We start from the raw sequence: 22067 nt of genomic DNA, 5'->3' as shown, positions 1-22067 counted from the left end.
TGATGATAGTGATGTTGAGCAGTTTTTCATATATTTGTTGGCCATATCTATATCTTTTTTTGAGAAATGTCTGTTCAGATCATTTGTCCATTTTCTAATCATATTATTATTACTTTTTTGCTCTTGAGATGTTTGAGTTCCTTGTATATTCTGTATACTAATTCCCTGTTGGTTGAGTAGTTTCAAATATTTTCTCTCATTTTATAGATTGTTTTCATTCTATTATTTCTTTTGTTGTTAAAAAAAATGGAGAATGGCGTGAACCCGGGAGGCAGAGCTTGCGGTGAGCCAAGATCGCGCCACTGCACTCCAGCCTGGGCAACAGAGCGAGACTCCATCTCAAAAAAAAAAAAAAAAAAAATTTAGTTTGATATAATCCAATTTGTTTATTTTTGTTTTTGTTGCAATTTGTTTAGTTTTGTTTTTGTTTCCTGTACTATTGTGGTCTTATTCATAAAACTTTTTCCCAGACTTCTCTTATGTTTTCTTCTACTACTTTTAAACTTTCAGGTATTGGGCCCAGCACGGTGGCTCATGCCTGTAATCCCAGCACTTTGGCAGGCCGAGGTGGGCGGATCACGAGGTCAGGAGATCAAGACCATCCTGGCTAAAAATGTGAAACCCCGTCTCTACTAAAAATACAAAAATTAGTCAGGCATGGTGGCGGGCGCCTGTAGTCCCAGCTACTCGGGAGGCTGAGGCAGGAGAATGGCGTGAACCCAGGAGGTGGAGCTTGCAGTGAGCGGAGATTGCGCCACTGCACTCCAGCTTGGCAACAGAGCGAGACTCCGTCTGAAAATAAATAAATAAATAAATAAATAAATAAATAAATAAATAAAGTTTCAGGTATTGGATTTATGTCTCTGTTCTATTTTGAGTTGATTTTTGTATAGGGTGAGAAGCAGGGGCCTAGTTTCATTCTTTTGCATATGGATATCCAGTTTTCCCAGCACCATTTATTGAAAATACTCTTTTCCCTAATGAATGTTTCTGGCACCTTAGTTAGAAATTAGTTGTTGTAGATACGTGAATTAATTTATGTTTTCTTGATTCTGTTCCATTGGTCCATGTGTCAGTTCTTAATGCTAGTACCATGCTGCTTTGGTTACTACAGCTTTTTAGTCTATTTTGAGGCCCAGTGGTGTGTGATAGTGTGATAGTTCCAGCTTGGTTTTTTTTTTTTTTTTTTTTTTTTTTGGATTGTTTTGGCTATTTGGGGTCTTTTATGGTTCCATATAAATTTTAGAACTTTTTTTCTGTTTCTGTAAAGATGTCATTGGTATTTGGGTAGGGATTACACTGAATCTGTCGATTGCTTTGTGTAGTATTCTCATTTTAACAATAGTAATTATTTCAATCCATGAGCATGGGATGTATTTCTATTTGTTTGTATCCTCTTCTGTTTTTTTCGTTTGTATTTTGTAGTTTTCCTTGTAGAGGTCTTTCACCTCCTTGGTAAATTTATTCCTAGCCATTTTATTACTTTTTTTTTTTTGTAGCTACTGAAAATGGAATGGCTTCTTGATTTCTCTTTCAACTAGTTTTTCATGTGTAGAAACACTACTGATTTTTGTACATTAATTTTATATCTTGGAAACGTACTTAATTTATCAGTTCTAAGGATTCTTTGGTACAATCTTCAGGTTTTGCTATATATAAGATCATGCAGTCTGCAAACAGAGGCAATTTGACTTCCTCCACACCAGGATGAATGCCCTGCACCTGGGCCCTGCCCCTGAAAAACAGCCCCTTGGGCTGCCTCTCTCAGGCTCATCCCCAGGCTGGCAAAGCAGCTTTGTGCCCATGCCCTAGGCCTGAGTTAGTATTTCTAAAGACCTTACAACAGTGGATGATCCACACTAAGCATGCAATAAAACTAAATGTCATATTTTCAAATCATGATTATTATTACAATCCAGATTAAGTGCAGAATATTTTGGGTGCATCTAATTCCCTCTCTTTTAATTCTGCATTTCCACAAGCAATCTTTGCATTGCCTGAGTAGATTTATTAACTAGGTAGAGTGCTCAGGCAAGACTAATATCCATTATCCTGCCAAAGAGGATTGGTGTTGCAGCAACTGGGGCCTTGTTGCCCGTCTCTTAGGAGGTAGTTGGTGTCACTCTTCCCTTTTCTCCTCAGAGCTGATTATATGTGGACACATAGAGGAAAAGAACAAGTTCTAGCATTCAATGGTACAGTATTTAAAGTTAACAACAATGTATTATACATTTCTAAATAGCTAGAAGAGAGGATTTGAAATGTTCCCAACACACAAAAAATGATAAATTCTCAAGGTGATGGATATCCTAAATACCCTGACTTAATCATCGTACATCCTATGCATTATCATAACAGCACATTTACCCCATATATATGTACAACTATTATGTATCAATAAAAATTTTAAATGTATACTATAATACAATGCAAGAAATGTTTTTAAATGTGTATTAATTCACAGAAAAGTCAGGTGGCTGGTCTTGCAAAGCTGAGAGCAGTTCATGGCTTCAGAAGTTGCTCTTCTCTGAGCCTTTTGGAGAAGCAGCCATTTCCCTGCCTTTGTGTACCTCAGTATGGGCTTTCATTCCTGCGCTCTACCAGAACCCCAGTCTCCAATTTTGCTGCGTTATATTTTGCTAACTTACACTTGGTGATTGTGTCATTAGAAAGTCACTTCTCTTCTTCCACTTTCATGACATTGTACTTTTTTGTAAAACACAAACTACTATCAAGTTTTGCTTTCTAGGAAAGTGGAAATGAGAAAAAACAAAATATGAAATCATGGAAATTATAGAAAAAAAAACAATGTGGCCCCTTTGCCTGACTTTTACTTCTCTTAATTTTTGTTACTATGACAATAATTAGAATGTAATGCAGAAACAGCAAGACAAACCTTGTCCAGAAAGTCACTATGTGCAAAGAAGCAAATTTAAAATGAAAAACCACAAACCAATAAAGGAAAGAAGCCTATTTCTTCCTGACAGAATAGTCTGGAGCCTAACTTGCCCTGCACTGTCAGAGTAAGGCGGAGATCCAGGTAAAGAACTCCAAGAAAACCACTAACTGGATGAACAACTGAAAGTCCTAGTTTCTGTCATGTTAGTTGCCAAAAAGAGACAACATTATCATCATTATTAACGCCCCTGTGGTCAGCTCAGAAAGGTCAAATCGAGCAAGCGTTCAATAGTTTTAAGTATTGAAGAATGAAAGTAAGAGTTGACCAATAAAGTCTATAATTTTCAAAATAAAAATTATTTGCTTACTAAAGTTAAAATTATGGCAATTGAATACTTCCTCCACCTACATAGACAGAACAAACTTTTGCTATATTATTTATATTTATTTACTCTTGCAACTTGTCATATTTCTAATATTTGTGTATTTCCTATAATAGATATTCACTTTTACATTGCATTAAAGTGTGTAATACATGTTCAACTTTTCATTTGATTAAAAATGTATTATTTAATACATTCTTAGTAAAGAAAACTTTTTGGATTTTTTGTTCTAAAAATAAATTCCAAATTCTGGTTTTCTAAACCCAAATGAAGAATGAATGACAATATTCATTTACTTTTTATTTCATTCCCTTCATATCATATGTAAAAATTTGTCAGCAAAGTGATATATTATGGAATTGCTGTCAGGAAACACAGGTGAATAAAGGTAATACACTTCCTTCTTTGTGGAAACTTGAATTATTACAGAGAAAGAAATATAAAAGCTGTACTAATATTTACTTAATTTCACTTACATGAAATACTACAAAAAGAAGTAAAGGACAATGATGTTTATATAGCAAAAATTTTAGGTATGAATCATGCTGGAAAAAAATAATAAATTTCCTTTCTAAGGTGCCTGGAAAATATGAAAGTACAGAAATCACATTGACAGTTGGATATGTGGGTCAAGATTTAATGATAAATGCCATGGGTAGGGGTATAAATTGAGATTCTTTATTGCATATCTAGTAATGGGAGCATGGGAATACAGAAAATGTTTGTTTGCTGGAATCATGTGTAGGCTGTCAGACTGTTTGACACCCGGGTCAGGAGGAGAGAAGGTTACATCTCGCTACTTTCTCAGTTAGCTCCTTTCTCAGTTCTATTCACACTTGGTAGATATGGGGTAGTGCTTAGGCAATGAGAAGAATGCTGGGGGATCATTTTGGGGACACTTGAAACTACCCAATAAAGGAATATCTTACTGACAGAAGTAACCCATGCCCTACCAAAGGGGGTTGAGTCAGGGAGAGTTGGAGGTCAGGACACATGGCTGTACGCATATTAATCAAGCTACACTTTGTCACTTCAGAACAGAGGGTGTCACTAGAGATGTGAAACCTCAGGATTTTGAGGTGAGATGGTACTGTGAAAAGGATGAAGATAATGTTGGTTTTGTAATTTAAATTCCCACACCCATTATACCTGAATATAACTAGGATTTGCATTACCAATATTGGCACCAACTGAAAGAGTCATACCTAGTAAGAAAAGAAGATATGTTTTTCAAAAATGTGTCCTTTTGAAAACATGAAAATCTAGATGACCTAGTGTTGGGTGATAACTTCAGATAAAATACCAAAAGCATGATTCATTTAAAAAATGATACATTGGATTTTATTACAATCAAAACTTCTGCTTTGCAAAAGACACTGTCATGAGAATCTGAAAACCCACATACTGGGAGAATATATTTGCAAAGACATCTGATAAACGGCTGTCATCCAAAATATACAAATAATACATACACATATACAATGGAGTACAGTTGAAACATTAAAAAATGAGATCCTGTCATTTGCAATAACATGGGTGGAACTGGAAGTCATTATGTTAAGTGAAATAAGCCAGGCATAGAAAGACAAACTTCTCATGTTCTCACTTACTTGTAGGAGCTAAAAATTAAAACAGTTGAACTCATGGAGACAGTGAGTAGAAGGATAGTTACCAGAGTCTGAGAAGGGTAGTGGAGGAGGAAAGAGGGAAAGGCTAAGGGATACAAAAATACCATTATATAGAATGAATAAGATCTAGTTTGATAACATAACATTGTGACTATAGTCAACAATAATTTATTGTACATTTAAAAATAACTAAAAGAGTCTAACTGGATTATTTGTAACACAAAGAAAAGATAAAAGCTTCAGGTGATGGATACTCCATTTACCCTGAAGAAATTATTACTCATTCTATGCCTGTACCAAAATATCTCATGTACCCCTTAATATACATCTACTATATACCCACAAAAATTAAAAATTAAAAAATACATATATATATATATTCAAAGAAAACTTAAAACTCAGCAATAAGAAAACAAACAACCCAATTAGAAATTAGGCAAAACCTCTGAATATACTCATAATCAAATTAGATATAAAGATGGCAAATAACATATGAAAATATGCTCAGCATCATACATTATTAGGGAATTGCACTTTAAAACAATAGTGAGATACCACTACATACATATTAGAATGGCTAAAATCCAAAACATTGATAACACATACGTTATTAAGTTGGGAGAAGTGTCCTTTGAAATTATCAATTCCCTTGTTTCTTCTAAGAGACATGATAAGAAAAACATTGACCTCTTGAGTTCATGTATACATTAAGGGAGAGCTTCGGAAATAACACTTACCTATTATGTGGAGAACATACTGTAGTCTTTAAAATTTGCCTTTTTTATGTATAAACTCTTGCGGTTGGTGTGTGTCCCATGACTCTCTGTGAAGGCTGTATTCGGCAAAGCAGAAAACACACCCTTGATCAGGAATGATTACTTTTCTTCTAGCCCATGCCCATTTGCTGCCTTTGACCTACACCCGTTCTACTTTCCTGCTTCTGTTCTTCTCCATTCCTTAATGTCCATCTTGGCTAGGCTGAATGTAGGTAACTTGCTTTTTGTCCTTGTTTTTTTCTCATTAATATATTGCTTCCTTTTTATATTTTTATCACATTTAGATATACATTTGTTTTGGGGTTTCTTTTGTCCCAGTTCTTTAGGATGCAAAAAGTGACAACCTTTGTTTTCAATGAAAATGAAAATGAAAATGAGAAATAAAGGTTTCTGGTGTCCTGCATGTAAAACAATTGTACAACACATTTATGTTATCACATTTACATCTCATTATGGACATTTAGGCAAAAAGGGTTTCCTTTACTTTGATAAAAATCAACTAGAATTGGAACATCTGCAGGTCCTTTGGAAATTTGAATTTTAGTGCCAAAAATTTGTTTAATCAAATTAATGGCTTTTTCCTAACTACATATACTGATTCAGTATGATATTGCTCCCAAAAGTGTAAAAGTTATTTCTGAGTGTGGTAACAAATCTTAGGTATTTCAGTGATTGGTAGCACTCTAAAACTCAACTCTATCTGACAAAACCTTATTCCTTAGTACTTTTTTTTCCATTGGGTTTTCTTGTGTATCACATGAAAAGCACTGACATTGAGTTCATGGAAGATACACACAAGGTATATAAGATCAGCGTTACAAACCTATGTCAAATGGGTGCTGTGATGGGAGGAATTTCTAAGGTTTACTAGATGTCAAAGTCATAACATCTGAGGTGGCCTCTGTATACATATGGGCTGTCAACAGCCATCTTGTGAATGTTGCTTATGTTTAATCCTTAGCATTTCTGACTGCGTTGTGGGCTTTCAGAATTAAATGCAAATACTTTGTATTTTATTACTTAATTCTACTAAAGGTGTTCAATACATCAATAATTATGTCAAGCACTGAAGAGAAAAAAATCTAGACAGTATCTGGATGAATATCTAGCAGCTAGTGAAGTTAAACATTTTCTAACGTGACAGAAAATTAAGTTAAATAGACTAAAAGGAAATGTTAAAACATTAAATTTTAATAGTCTTTAGCAGTTTTGAATGATTTTTAAGTATTTTATGATATTAGGTATTATTATGTGTTTTTATAATTTGTTAATTTGCTGATGTAATTGGACACATTACAATTTATATAGGTAAATAAATCACTTTAAAGACACAAACAAATTGAGTTAAATGTCCATGGGTTTTAAATTTAACTATTAACTTTTAGCTTAAAAATTTCATTTGGTCTTTTTTTTTTCTTTCTTTTTTTTTTTTTTTTTTTTGAGATGGAGTCTCGCTCTGTCGCCCAGGCTGGAGTGCATTGTTGCAATCTCGGCTCACTGCAACCACTGCCTCCTGGGTTCAAGCAATTCTCCTGCTCCAGCCTCCTGAGTAGCTAGGATTACAGGCACCTGCCACCAAGCCCAACTAATTTTTGTATTTTTAGTAGAGACGGGGTTTCACCATGTTGGCAAGGCTGGTCTTGAACTCCTGACCTCATGATCCACCTGCCTTGGCCTCCCAAAGTGCTGGAATTACAAGTGTGAGCCACCGGGCCCAGCCGATTTGGTCATTCTTAACACTATGTTGAATAAAAAGATTAAGCTTTACACTCCTTATAAATAGACACGTACAGTACATCAACAAATATATGGTATGTCGGTGTTGTTAAAATTTAATGGGACTTTGAATTAGAAAGAAATCTCTAAAAAGCCTATGGGGCAGGGAAAGATGAGGTAATACTGAAAATAAAAGTGGTTGAGAAACTGCTCTACACCCATGTAAACAGGACATAAAGGAAAGCCAAAACAGAAGTAGAAAGAAACATGAAGATGTTCAGAAAATGGAAGCTAGTATGTTCCTTATTTAAAACCTATGCACAGAGCAAGGTCTTCAGAAAACCTACAGCCCAAGGTTCACGGTTACCCTCATCAACCAGCCCAGCAGCATCTTCAGGATTCCCAATGGCATTGCCCTTTGCTTTAATGATGGCCCTGGTGGTGCTCAGCTGTAAGTCAAGCTGCTCTCTGGGCTGTGATCTATCTCAAACCCACAGCTTGAATAACAGGAGGACTTTGACGCTCATGGCACAAATGAGAAGAATCTCTCCTTTCTCCTGCCTGAAGGACAGACATGACTTTGAATTTCCCCAGGAGGAGTTTGATGGCAACAAGTTCCAGAAGGCTCAAGCCATCTCTGCCCTCCACGAGATGATCCAGCAGACCTTCAACCTCTTCAGCACAAAGGACTCATCTGCTGCTTGGGAACAGAGCCTCCTAGAAAAATTTTCCACTGAACTTTACCAGCAATTAAATGACCTGGAAGCCTGTGTGATACAGGAGGTTGAGGTGGAAGAGACTCCCCTGATGAATGAGGACTCCATCCTGGCTGTGAGGAAATACTTCCAAAGAATCACTCTTTATCTCACAGAAAAGAAATACAGCCCTTGTGCCTGGGAGGTTGTCAGAGCAGAAATCATGAGATCCCTCTCCTTTTCAACAAAATTGCAAAAAAGATTAAGGCGGAAGGATTGAAAACTGGTTCAACATGGAAATGATCCTCATTGAGTAATACATCATCTCACACTTTCCTGAGTTCTTCCATTTCAAAGACTCACTTCTCCTGTAACCACCACAAGTTGAATCAAAATTTTCAAATGTTTTCAGGAGTGTAAAGAAGCATCGTGTTTACCTGTGCAGGAACTAGTCCTTTACGGATGACCATGCTGATGTCTCTGTTCATCTATTTATTTAAATATTTATTTATTTAACTATTTTTATGATTTAAATTATTTTTATGTAATATCATATGTACCTTTACATTGTGGTTAATGTAACAATATATGTTCTTCATATTTAGCCAATATGTTAATTTCCTTTTTCATTAAATTTTTACTATAGAAAATTTCTTGTTTGTTTATTTTTTAAGATAAAATGTCAAGCCTGACTGTACAACCTGATTTCAAAATAGATAATTTAGTTAAGTTACCCATCATAATTTTATTCAAATTATAGAAAAATACATTTTCTGTACCTGGTTATATGTTGCCTTCAGGATGTAGACATGAACATAAAAAATACAGCTCCTGTTCTCTTGTATCTTTGATTTTTGTCCAGAAAGAAATCTAAAAACAATAATAATGCTGAATTAATATCAGTTATGCAAACTGCTGTATGGTAACGAAGTAAAAAAGCAATGAATTCTTCTTAGCACAAGGTAGATTGAGACATGTCTGGAAATAAAAGCAGAGATATACTCTGTAAACTGACTTTCAAACATGTAATTGGAAATGTACATTGCAAGTCAGATATATGAGTTGGCAGTTTCCAAGGAATATGATATCTGGAAGTTCAGAACTGGCAATGGAAAGGCCAAAAATGAAGGCTTTCATGTGGGGAGCAAGTGGAGAGGGAAAAAAAGACTTCAACTGGATTCTGAGGACCTTCCACCATTAAAGTGTGGGAACAGATGAGACACAAAGGAAACAGAGGTGGAATACCTTAACATTAGAAGGAGAAGAGGGAATGATGATAAAAGTGTATTTAGAAAATAAATGTGCTTAGAAAAAGAATCAGTAGACTTATGGAAAATGTGAATTAAAACTGAGCACTGCAACAAGAAAATAGATGGCAATGCAGAGCTTACTGAGAGCTGGATTGATAGAATTAATCAGCAGAAGCCATATTGGGGTAGGTAGAAGAATCAATGAGAAAAGAAAAATCAAGATAACACACACAGAAAATTGTGAAAGATCTGCCTTTGCAATGGAGGGAAGTAATAAGCTGGACCCCCAAAAAATGTGGATTGTCTTTTATCTGCATAGTGTTTCCTTTTTCAAAATATATGTCACTGAATAAATTTCTTAAATGTGATGCATTGGTAAATCATATTAATACATTTAATATTTTATATATTTAAAGCATAAAATATAAAATTATTTACAATAGTAATTGATCATTATTTTGATTAATACTCTGTTAAATGTCAGTAAAAACTGACACATTTCTTTCATAAAATAAAATCGGAAGCTGGAAAAGAGAATCTCTTTCTTAATACTTTAGGAATGGGGAAAGGATTCCCTATTTAATAAATGGTGCTGGGAAAACTGGATAGCCATATGCAGAAAACTGAAACTGGACCCCTTCCTTACATCTTATACAAAAATTAACTCAAGATGGACATAAGACTTAAATGTAAAACCCAAAACCATAAAAACCCTAGAAGAAAACATAGGCAATAGTATTCAGGACATAGGCATGGGCAAAGATTTTATGATGAAATTGCCAAAAGCAACTGCATCTAAAGCTAAAATTGACAAATGGCTTCTAATTAAAGAGCTTCTGTACAGCAAAAGAAACTATCAATCATCAGAGTGAAGAGGCAACCTACAGAACAGGAGAAAATTTTTGCAGTCTACCCAAGTGACAGAAGTCTAATATCCAGAATGTACAAAGAACTTAAACAAATTTACAAAAAAAAAAGAACCATCAAAAAGTGGGCAAAACACGAACAGACATTTCTCAAAAGCAGACATTTATGTGGCCAATAAACATGAAAAAAGCTCAACATTACTGATCATTAGAGAAATGCAAATCAAAACCCCAATGAGATACCATCTCATACCCCTCAGAATGGCGATTATTAAAAAGTCAGGAAACAACAGATGCTGGTGAAGCAGTGGAAAAATAGGAAAGCTTTTACACTGTTGGTGGGAATGTAAATTAGTTCAACCATCGTGGAAGACAGTGTGGCGATTCATCAAGGATCTAGAACCAGAAATACTATTTGACCCAGCAATCCCATTCCTGAGTATACACCCAAAGGAATGTAAGTCATTCTATTATGAAAATACATGCACATGTATGTTTATTGTAGCACTATTTACAATAGCAAAGACACAAAACCAACCCAAATGCCCATCAATGATAGACCGGCTTTTAAAAAATTGTGCTTAAAATCTAGGTGATGAGTTGATAGGTGAAGCAAACCACCATGGCACACGTATACCTATGTAACAAATCTGCACGTCTGCACATGTGTTCTGGAACGTAAAGCAAAATCAAAAAGAAGGAAGGAAGGAAGGAAGGAAGGAAGGAAGGAAGGAAGGAAAGAGAAAGAAAGAAAGAGAAAGTTGGTCAAAATCAGCTGAAAATACAACATGAACCAAGGAAATTCAGAGAGCAGGAGATGATTGTGTATAATTGAGGAAAAAAGGAGATTAATAATTATTAAGGAAATCCCAGTACAAAATTTACACATCCAGTATAAATAACAATAACTTGTATTGAAATTCCATTCTGGCTGCATATATATTTTTCAGGCAGCCTAAAAAAACAGAATTCTATCATGAATTCTAGAGAGGCTGAAAAATTGTCTCACCTCATTTCAAATTCAGGAAATGGTGGTTTGTATAAATACCTGACAGAGGAGCAGCATCTAGATTGAAGTGCAGAATACACGTGTTGATGGTTAACTGATTCTGGCACCTGGCACATTTGTTTCCTGGCTCTCATAATCCCAGAGTACACTCCCATATGAAGTTAGTCTCCTAAACTTAAGTAAAATATACATCTTTGCTGGTTCTGAGAGCTAACACACTTTCCCCTTTCCTCCCTGCTTTTCTGTATCCCGTTTTTCACTCCCATATCACATTAGTTTCCTTCCTCTTCCTCTAGAAACGCGCACTGTGCTCTCTTCTTCACTCATCATTAGCCTGCACTGCCTCTTCATACAGCTGTTTTCAGTTCTCTTGTGGGTTTTACCCATCACTTTCCCCTTAAGAGTACAAAATCACAAATTAAAGCAGAAGTTCACTGAAAGTTCTAGGCTTTTCAGAAGCTCTTTTATAAAGTACTCTTTTTCTTTTCTTATGATGAATATTTCTGTAAAACACAGAATGTCATTGTTACAATGACATAACAGTAGCTTAGCAAAAAAGGAAATAAAAGGCAGGTTCTCTTACTTTGAGACTATTACAACATTTACAGGGAAAGAGAGCCCCCTCGTGGTCAAAGGGCACCAACACAGCAGCCAAGCCTGTGGAGAGCAGGCTGTTAATGCAGAAGTAGGCCTCCTGGCAGGAGATTTATCTTCATAGCTAAAAAGAGGCTCTTCCCAAGAAAGAACTAGCACGGTACTGGAATTAGCCCATTTCCTTAACTTTTGTATCTTAGAGAAAATACTCCCAGCTTCAGGCATGACATGTGCTCTTGGGGCAATGGACAGCTATGGGGAAAGAGAAAGGGTCCGAATGTGTCCCTTTCCTCCAGCCTGCCCAGCCTCCCCAGGGCTTCCTAACTTATCCCTTCCTCTATGGATTGTGCTAGACTAGGAATTAGAACAGCCGGCCAATCTGGGTGTAGAACTTCAAGGGAATTTCACTTGTGGTCTCTCTATGAAGATTGTGGAGGTTTTCATAGACAATATCCTGCAATGTGTTTTCCAAGTTGTTTTCTCCCTGTCTCTTTGAAGGATGCAAGTGATTCCTAGATTTGGCTTCTTTACAAAGTCCTCTATTTCTTGGAGGTTTTGTTCATTGCTCTTCATTCTTTTTTCTTTATTTTGGTCTGACTGTCTTATTTCAGAGAGCCAGTCTTCAAGTCCTGAGATTCTTTCCTCAGCTTGGTCTATTCTGCTGTTAATACTTGTGCTTGCATTGTGAAATTCTTGTAGTGTGTACATCTACTAGGTCCATTAGGTTCTTTTTCATGCTGGCTATTTTGTCTGTCAGCTCCTCTATCCTTTGATTGTGATTCTTAGTTTCCTTGGTTTAGGTTTTACCGTTTTCCTGAATCTCAATGAAATGCCTTTCTATCCATATTCTGGATTATGTTTCTGTCATTTTAGCTAACTCATTTTGGTTAAGAACCCTTGTTGGAGAACTAGCGTGATTATTTGGAGGACATAAGATGCTCTGTCCATTTGAGTTCCTGTAGTTCTTGCATTCGTTCTTTCTTATCTCTGCCTATAGGAGTGTAGCTTGAGTTCGATCAATAAATAGACTTATTTTCTGGATGTGTTCACAGGGCTGCAGCTTTGTGCAGGGTCTTTATTTGCAGCTGACTTGTCTTTGGCTTAATGAGGGTATGTTAGTGAGATTTTTTAGTGTTGAAGCTCTGGGCATGACGTAGTAAGTGACTCTTAGGTGCAGTGGTCAGTTGTCAGGCTCTTGCTCAGTCATATGGCTCCCCTACATTTCCTCACGGTTGCAGCCGTGCTCTGTCTCAATGCTATGAAAGTGTGGGCTCCTCTCCCACTTGAGTGCTGACTGTAGCTTGTATCTTGGCACTCCCAGGCTGCCCACAACAGCTCTGGGGTGATCTCAGGGTTAATGTTTTCTACCCAACTTGGAGGCATCAAAGGAAGGGACCCTAGTAGTAGTTGTAACTGAGGGTCTTTCATTTGCTTCCGGGGGGCTCCACCCCAGAGATGCAGGTGAGCAATCACTCAGTGCAATTAGCGTGGGATGGGGGTGTCTGTGCTGTGGGCCCAAGCCAGGGGTTCCCTGCCTGGTGATGTGACGGGTGGGTGGTTGACCAATGGGAGACAGACTGGCCTGCTCTCTTGGGTTGACTGCAGCTTGTTGGAGGTATGGATAAGGCACTTGGGGTCTCTGCTCCTTCATTAGTTCCAAGGTAGCTGGGGTAGTACCACTGCAGAGCCAGTGGTAGACAGGCTTTCTCTGCCCCTGGGGTCTCCACCTCCAAGAAATGTGAAGCCATGTTAATGGGAGTGTTTAGTCAGAGGGGTGGGGTGGCTGCACTGCTGGTATAAGTTTGGGGCTTCACTTTTTGGGAAACAGGAGGTGGCAATCTTACCAGGAGGAGAGACTGTTCTCCTCACCATATGGTAACTGCAGCATGCTGGAAGTTCAGGTGACTGTGGCATGCTGTAAGCTTGTAAACAAAGAGCTTCAGACTCTTTGTTTCTTCCCCAGACCCAAGGCAGCAGGGATAAAACTGCTGCTGTGGCAGTGGCAGAGGTAGGATGGCTCCGGGAGCCTCTCCCTAGGGAAACTCCAGGCAACTACCAGTGGATATGCTCAGCCATGGGTAGGGTGACAGTTTTACAGTCATGGGCTGGGGGCCCTGTCTCCTGAAGAACAGGGATGGGGATTCCCAGGGAAGAGGGGCTGGACTCCTCTTCGTATGGTGGCTATGGTGTGCTGGTGGTGCCATTGTAGTGACTAGGCCCTTTGTTCCTTCCCCAGCCAGAGGGCTGCTGGGGCTGTCCCACTGCAGCAGTAGTGGTGGATGGGTTGTGGGTTGACTGTGGCATTCCTTCCTTGGAGAAATGCTGGACTGCCTGATTGAGGTGATGAGGCGGGGTAAGAGTGCCTGAGCTGGAGTCTCTGGTCAGGTGGCTCTGCCTACTGCAGAGAGGTGACAACCAGGAACTGTATAGAGAACAGTCTGTCCACTCTTCTGTGAGGTAGTTGCTCTGTGTTGGGGATCTGGACCAGCCGCTGTTCCCTACAGAGTCTGCAGAGACTGGAGACAGCAAGGGCAAGAGCTGTGAGACAGCAAAGATGGCAACCCACCCTTCTCACTGGGAGCTCTGTTCCAGGGAGTTGCAGAGCTGCCATTGGCTCAATAGCCCCAGTTGGTGGCTGCAGACCCAGGCCTGGCAAACCCACCCAGTGAGGAGAGAGGGGATCACGGACCCACATAACACACAGTCTGGCCACTTTTCCATAGGGCTGCTGCAATATGCTGGGGGTCCAATCCAGACCAAAGTCACCTCACGTTTTTCAGTACCTGAAGGTATCAACAGTGAAGCCTATGAAACAGTGAAGATGGGGGCCTGCCCCTCCCTCTGGGAGCTCTGTTCCAGGGAGGTACAACCTGTTGCCTCCTGCAATGTACATGTAGGAGGTGGTGGGAGACCCCGGTGGGGATATCCCGCCCACTGAGGCGAAACAGCATCAGGGACTCAGGTGAAAAAACAGTCTGGCCACTTTTTGGTAGAGCAGCTGCGCTGTGCTGAGGGTCTGCTACGACCGCCAGCACAAAAGAATGGCATTTGCAAGAATGGCTAAGGCTGCTAAACAGCAACAATGGCAACCTACCCTTCCCTTTGGGAGCGCCATCCCAGGGACATTCGAAACTGCTGTCCACCAGAAAATAGTAGTGGAGGTGACTGGAGACCCCAGTGGGGAGATTCCACCCAGTGAAAAGAAACAGGATTTGGGATCCACGTGAATAAGCAATCTGACTGCTTCTCTGTAGAGCTGCTGGGCTGTGCTGGGTGGCTGCTCCAATCCCTAGCAGCCTTGGACTCCCTAGAACCCAAAGGCTCCAATAGCTAAGGCTGTGAAACAGCAAAGATGGCAGCCCACACCCTGCCGCTGGGAGCTCCATGTCAGGGAGGTATGAGGCTGCCAGTGGGTCTTACCCTAAGACAGGCCATGGAAGGTGGGCCTGCCACTTGTCACTGCCCAGCCCCCTGGATGGAACCCCTTTCCTACGGGTATGTACAGGGGTCTGGCCTCCTGCTTGGCTGGAGTTATAGCTTCTTTTGTGGGGAGGCCTGGGTATCTAAGGCTCCAGGATACCCATGCACGCCTGAGCGGCTGCTCTGCTGAAACCCTACGTAGCCCTGCGTGATCAGACTGAAGGCCCTGGTAGAGTGGGTTCACTAGGAGATCTCCTGACCTGAAGATTGCAAAGATCTGTGGGAGAAGCATGGGACCCCAGGGCTGCTCACTTACTCACCACTTCCCTGGGCAGGAGAGGCTCCCCTGGCTCTGTGTCACTCCTGGGTGGGCAGTCGTCCTGCCTTGCTTTGCTCTGTTCTCCATGGGTCAAGTTGTTTTCTTGAGTCCCAGTGTGTGTACCTGGATGTTTCAGTTGAAGGTGCTGTATTTACTTGCCCCTTCCATTTCTCTGCATGAGAGTGGCACACACGAGCAGCTTGTAAGTGGCCATCTTGGCCAACCCTGAAAACTATTTGTTTCCAACTATAAGCCATGCATAATAAGAATGCCTTTAGAGAACCTGGAATCCAAGATTCATCCAGACCCCAGCTCAGCTAGGCCACCAGTACCCTCGTTTCCCAGTAGTCCTCCTGCTTCTTCTACCAGTGTCCCTGGTGCTTTGCATTTGTGGCCGTGTTGGATCTCTGAATTGTGACCTGCCTCAGAACCATGGCCTACTTAGCAGGAACACCTTGGCACTTCTGGGCCAAATGTGGAGAATCTCCACTTTCTTGTGTCTCAAGGACAGAAGAGACTTCAGGTTCCCCCTGGAGATGTGGATGGCAGCCATTTGCAGAAGGCCCAGCCTGTGTCTGTCCTCTATGAGATGTTTCAGCAGATCTTCAGCCTCTTCCCCACAGAGCGCTCCTCTGCTGCCTGGAACATGACCCTCCTGGACCAGCTCCACACTGGACTTCATCCGCAGCTAGAACGCCTGGAGTCTTGCTTAGGGCAGGCAACAGGAGAGGAAGAATCTGTGGGGGTGATTGGGGCCCTACACTGGCCTTGAGGAGGGACTTCCTGGGAATCCATGGGAATCTAGAGAATCTACCTGAAAGAGAAGAAATACAGTGACTGTGCTTGGGAGGTTGTCAGAGTGGAATCATGAAATCCTTCTCTTCATCAACAAACTTGCAAGGACTGAGAAGTAAGGATGAAGACCTGGGGTCTGCTTTAGTCTTTCTTGTTTTCTTCCACTTCCTAGCTATGTGCTTATTTCTTCTTTTTCTAGTTCCTTAACTTGTAAAGTTAGTTCATTGGTTTGAGGTCTTTCCTCTTTTTTTAATATAAGCTTTTATAACTTTCAGTTTCCCCTTTAACTCTGTTTTCACTGCATCACATATGTTTTGGTATGTTGTGTTTTCATTTTCATCTGTCTCAAGATATTTTCTAAGTTCCCTTCTGGTCATTTTTTTTTTTTTACTATACTTTAAGTTCTAGGGTAAATGTGCTCAATGTGCAAGTTTGTTACATAGGTATACATGTGCCATATTGGTTTGCTGAACCCATTAACTTGTCGTTTACATTAGGTATTTCTCCTCTTACATGTTTATCACATTTAGACATACATTTGTTTTTTTTTTTGTTCCCACAAATTAAGATGAAAAATCAGACCACTTTTACCTTCTAGGAAAAGTGAAGTGAGAAATATAAATATATTTGCTGTTGTGAATGCCACATAGAACCATTGTATAGTCCATTTAAAAATTACATTTGTATTCTTTCATTGACACTAACCTGAATGTGAAAATGAATGAAATCAAAGTATAGAAAAACAAATTTTCACAGTAAAATACTACATAAAAATGAATATGCAAAAATTCCCAATACAATCTCAAGTGAACAAAGGAAAAATACTCTCTCCCCCAGTGTTTCAAAGACTAAGAATAATAACTTGGGCAAAATTGCCCTGTATTCTCAGGGTCTAATCAAAGGATGAGCCCAAAATTCAATAAAAATATTTTGACTGGATAAACTACTAAATCAATGTACAAAATATACATTTCTGAAATGAAGGCTCCTCTATTATGGAAACCCCTGTGCACATTTCACAATGTAGAATATTTTAATTGTTCAATGATACAAAGAATTTAAGTGAGACATTTAAAATAATGAATAATAAAGTGTGTTTGGTTATTTTCTAAAATTGATCCATTTCATAATTTCTACCTTTATATAAACCGTCTCATTTTCTACCAATGTCATCTAAAGATTATCACATGATTTGAAGCTGCAATTTATAAACGATGGAAAAATGATGTCACAAGTATTTACAGTTCACATACACATTCTGGGGGTTTGATCCAGGGAAGGAAAGCTGTAGGATTATTTGGGGGATAGAGGCTACTATTCCCTACTTTTGGGAATGGTAAATTGTCTGATTCCTATAAACTGTGTGAATTGGAGAGTTTCAATTTAGATATGTGACTCTGTATTTGACACCAGGCTAGTTATTTTCTATTACAACAAAGTAGAGGACAGATTAGAGATGAAGTCATAAACAGTTAATATAGTGCTAGGCAAAGGATGACATTATGCTGCTCTTGCAACTTGAATCCCCAGAGCTACATGCACTTTAAAAAACTAGAATCCCACTGGTTTTAGCAGTAAACTAAGTGGGCATTATTGACTCTCAGTAAAAGCTGGATGGAAAATTCTGTCATTATCTATCATAATCCCAGCAAATATGGCCATGAGGAAGCAAAATAGCTTCATTCTTGAACACTTTCCAGTGGAATAAAAAATGAGAAACTAGTAAAAACTCCACTTACTAAGTAGCTGATTTGCTAAAGCAGACCTCATTCCATTTAAGGATTCAGTACCTATAAGGCCTATTTATGAAAAAAAAAAAACTTCTTATGCAAAAAAAAAGGTAGAGCCAGAGCTCAGGACCATTCTGAAAGTTAATTCTTTGCATAATAATATTCAATATTTATGAATTTAGAACAAAGATGGTCTTTTTTATTTCATAAGAATTGACTTGGATAGGAACTTCTGAAAACCTTTAGGGAATATGAACTTCAATGAAAAATGCCAAAAATGATGTAATTGATAGTATTTTCTAAGTCACATATGTTTATTGGAATGATACTTCTTATAAGAGTACAAAAATTAGTTCTCCTAGTGTAAATAAATCTGACATATTACAATAGTTTGTGACTCTCCAACAACTCTATCCAACAAAATTTCACTGCTTAATATACATCTTTCTCATTGGGTTTTCTTGTGTATGATATGAGATGCACTGGTATTGAGTTCATGAAGATAAACAAAATATTTGCAAGATAAGTGTTACAAACCTATGGCGAATAGATGATGGTGATTGGAGGACTTTATGTCTATTTTTTGCTGGATCTTAAAGTCTTATCACAATATGTGGCTTTAACCTGCATATATTTGGGCTGCCATTGACTATCTTATGGTTATTACTTATATTTGATCCTCAGTTCTTCAGGATGTTTTGTAGACTTTGAGAATTAAATGCAAATAGCTTATATGATTTATTTCTACTACAGTTATTCAACACATCTATATTATGTCAAGTGCTGAAAAGAAAAAGTGTTGGCAATATCTGGATGAATACTGCATCTAGTGAAGTTTACAAATTATTTTCTCATATAAAGCAAAATTCAAAGCTTCATACAATAAGAGAAAATTTTTTTTAATTATTGATTCACATTTTTAGGAGTTTTGAATGATTAGGTATGTAATTATATTCATATTATTAATGTGTATATATAGATTTTTATTTTGCATATGTACTTTGATACAAAACTTACATGAACAAATTACATTAAAAGTTATTCCACAAATATACTTATCAAATTAAGTTAAATGTCAATAGCTTTTAAACTTAGATTTTAGTTTAACTTTTCTGTCATTCTTAACTTTACTTTGAATAAAAAGAGCAAACGTTATAGTTTTTATCTGTGAAATAGAGGTATACACAGTATACATAAATAGATATGCCAAATCTGTGTTATTAAAATTTCATGAAGATTTCAATTAGAAAAAAATACCATAAAAGGCTTTGAGTGCAGGGGAAAAATAGGCAATGATGAAAAAAATGAAAAACATTTTTAAACACATGTAGAGAGTGCATAAAGAAAGCAAAAACAGAGACAGAAAGTAAAACTAGGGCATTTAGAAAATGGAAATTAGTAAGTTCACTATTTAAGACCTATGCACAGAGCAAAGTCTTCAGAAAACCTAGAGGCCAAGGTTCAAGGTTACCCACCTCAAGTAGCCTAGCAATATTTGCAACATCCCAATGGCCCTGTCCTTTTCTTTACTGATGGCCGTGGTGGTGCTCAGCTACAACTCCATCTGCTCTCTGGGCTGTGATCTGCCTCAGACCCACAGCCTGGGTAATAGGAGGGCCTTGATACTCCTGGCACAAATGAGAAGAATCTCTCCTTTCTCCTGCCTGAAGGACAGACATGACTTTGGATTCCCCCAGGAGGAGTTTGATGATAACCAGTTCCAGAAGGCTCAAGCCATCTCTGTCCTCCATGAGATGATCCAGCAGACCTTCAACCTCTTCAGCACAAAGGACTCATCTGCTGCTTGGGAACAGAGCCTCCTAGAAAAATTTTCCACTGAACTTTACCAGCAATTAAATGACCTGGAAGCCTGTGTGATACAGGAGGTTGGGGTGGAAGAGACACCCCTGCTGAATGAGGACTCCATCCTGGCTGTGAGGAAATACTTCCAAAGAATCACTCTTTATCTCACAGAGAAGAAATACAGCCCTTGTGCCTGGGAGGTTGTCAGAGCAGAAATCATGAGATCCTTCTCTTTTTCAACAAACTTGCAAAAAGGATTAAGGAAGAAGGATTGAAAACTGGTTCAACACAGAAATGATCCTCATTGACTAATACATCATCTCACACTTTCATGAGTTCTTCCATTTCAAAGACTCACTTCTATAACCAGCACGAGTTGAATCAAAATTTTCAAATGTTTTCAGGAGTGTAAAGAAGCATCATGTTTACCTGTGCAGGCATTAGTCCTTTACAGATGACCATTCTGATGTCTCTATTCATCTATTTATTTAAATATTTATTTATTTAACTATTTTTAAGTTTTAAATTATTTTTTATGTAATATCATGTGTACCTTTACATTGTGGTTAATGTAACAATATATGTTCTTCATATTTAGCCAATATACTAACTTCCTTTTTCATTAAATTTTTACTATACAAAATTTGTGTTTATTTTTTAAGATTAAATGCCAAGCCTGACTGTATAACCTGACTTAAAAATAGATGATTTAATTAAGTTACCTATCATAATTTTATTCAAGTTATAGAAAAATATATTTTTCTATACCAGGTTATGTGTTGCCTTCAGGATATAAACGTGAACATAAAAAATATAGTTCTTGTTCTCTTGTGTCTTTGATTTTTGTCAGGAAAGGTTTCTAAAAACAATGATAATGCTGAATTAATATCAGTTATGCTAACTGCTATAATGTGAGGAATTAAAAAAAAACAATGAATTCCTCTTAGCAGAACATAGATTAAGACATGTCTGGAAATAAAAGCAGAGATATTCTCTATAAACTGAATTTCAACATGTAATTGAAAATGTACATTGCAAGTCAGATATATGAGTTTGCAGTTTCCAAGGAATACGGTATCTGAAAGTTCATAACTGGCAATGGAAAGGCCAAAAATGGAGGCTGTCATGTGGGGAGCAAGTGGAGAGGGAAAAAAAGACTTAATCTGGATTCTGAGGAACTTCCACTATTAAAGTGGGGGAACAGAAGAGACACAAGCAAAACAGAGGTGGAATACCTTAACCTTAGAAGGACGAGAGGGAATGATGATAAAAGTGTACTTAGAAAATAAATGTGCTTAGAAAAAGAATCAATAGACTTATGGAAAATGTGAATTAAAACTGAGCACTATAGCAAGAAAATAGATGGCAGTGCAGAACTTACTGAGAGCTGGATTAATAGAATTAATCAGCAGAAGCCATACTGGGCTAGGTAGAAGAGTGAATCAGAAAAGAAAAATCAAGATAACACATACAGAAAATTGTGAGAAATCTGCCTTTGCAATGGTGGCAAGTAATAAGGTTGGACCCCCAAAAAATGTGGATTATCTTTTATCAGCATAGTGTTTCCTTTTTCAAAATATATGTCACTGAATAAATTTCATAAATGTGATGCATTGGTAAATCACATTAATACAATTAATATCTTATATATTTTAAGCATAAAATATAAAATTATTTACAATAGGAATTGATCATTATTTTGATTAATACTCTGTTACATGTCAGTAAAAACTGACACATTTCTTTCATAAAATAAAATCAGAAACTGGAAAACAGAATCTCTTTCTCAATACTTTAGGAACGGGGAAAGGATTCCCTGTTTAATAAATGGTGCTGGGAAAACTGCATAGCCATATGCAGAAAATTGAAACTGGACCCCTTCCTTACACCTTATACAAAAATTAACTCAAGATGGATTAAAGACTTAAATGTAAAACCCAAAACCATAAAAACCCTAGAAGAAAACATAGGCAATAGCATTCAGGACATAGGCATGGGCAAAGATTTTATGATGAAATTGCCAAAAGCAACTGCAACAAAAGCTAAAATTGACAAATGGCATCTAATTAGAGAACTTCTGCACGGCAAAAGAAACTATCCATCATCAGAGCAAACAGGCAATCCATAGAATGGGAGAAAATTTTTGCAGTCTACCCAATTGACAGAGGTCTAATATCCAGAATGT

At 38.0% G+C, this 22067-nt stretch overlaps 2 protein-coding genes and 1 pseudogene across 2 annotated transcripts; all 3 read left to right on the top strand.

Annotated features, from left to right (window-relative positions):
• The first annotated feature begins 7743 nt into the window (after window positions 1-7743).
• On the top strand, window positions 7744-8734 carry LOC100597288 (interferon alpha-14). Its single transcript, XM_003260370.4, has one exon. It carries the CDS (start codon window positions 7807-7809, stop codon window positions 8374-8376), a length of 570 nt encoding a protein of 189 aa, XP_003260418.1. The 5' UTR covers window positions 7744-7806; the 3' UTR covers window positions 8377-8734.
• A 397-nt stretch (window positions 8735-9131) lies between these two features.
• LOC100588808 lies at window positions 9132-16879 on the top strand (annotated as a pseudogene).
• Window positions 16880-19451: 2572 nt separating this feature from the next.
• Window positions 19452-20553, top strand: LOC100597620 (interferon alpha-4). Its single transcript, XM_003260371.4, has one exon. The coding sequence runs from the start codon at window positions 19588-19590 to the stop codon at window positions 20155-20157; it is 570 nt and encodes a 189-aa protein (XP_003260419.2). The 5' UTR covers window positions 19452-19587; the 3' UTR covers window positions 20158-20553.
• Window positions 20554-22067: the final 1514 nt, after the last annotated feature.

Source organism: Nomascus leucogenys, chromosome 1a, assembly GCF_006542625.1.
Source record: "Nomascus leucogenys isolate Asia chromosome 1a, Asia_NLE_v1, whole genome shotgun sequence".
Lineage (NCBI taxonomy): Eukaryota > Metazoa > Chordata > Mammalia > Primates > Hylobatidae > Nomascus > Nomascus leucogenys.
Note: the sequence above shows the minus strand (reverse complement) of the source record. Positions and strands in the feature narration are given on the sequence as shown.

Excerpts from the sequence above, each read along its gene's own strand:
- LOC100597288 (XM_003260370.4), top strand. The coding sequence starts at position 7,807 with ATGGCATTGCCCTTTGCTTTAATGATGGCCCTGGTGGTGCTCAGCTGT.
- LOC100597620 (XM_003260371.4), top strand. The coding sequence starts at position 19,588 with ATGGCCCTGTCCTTTTCTTTACTGATGGCCGTGGTGGTGCTCAGCTAC.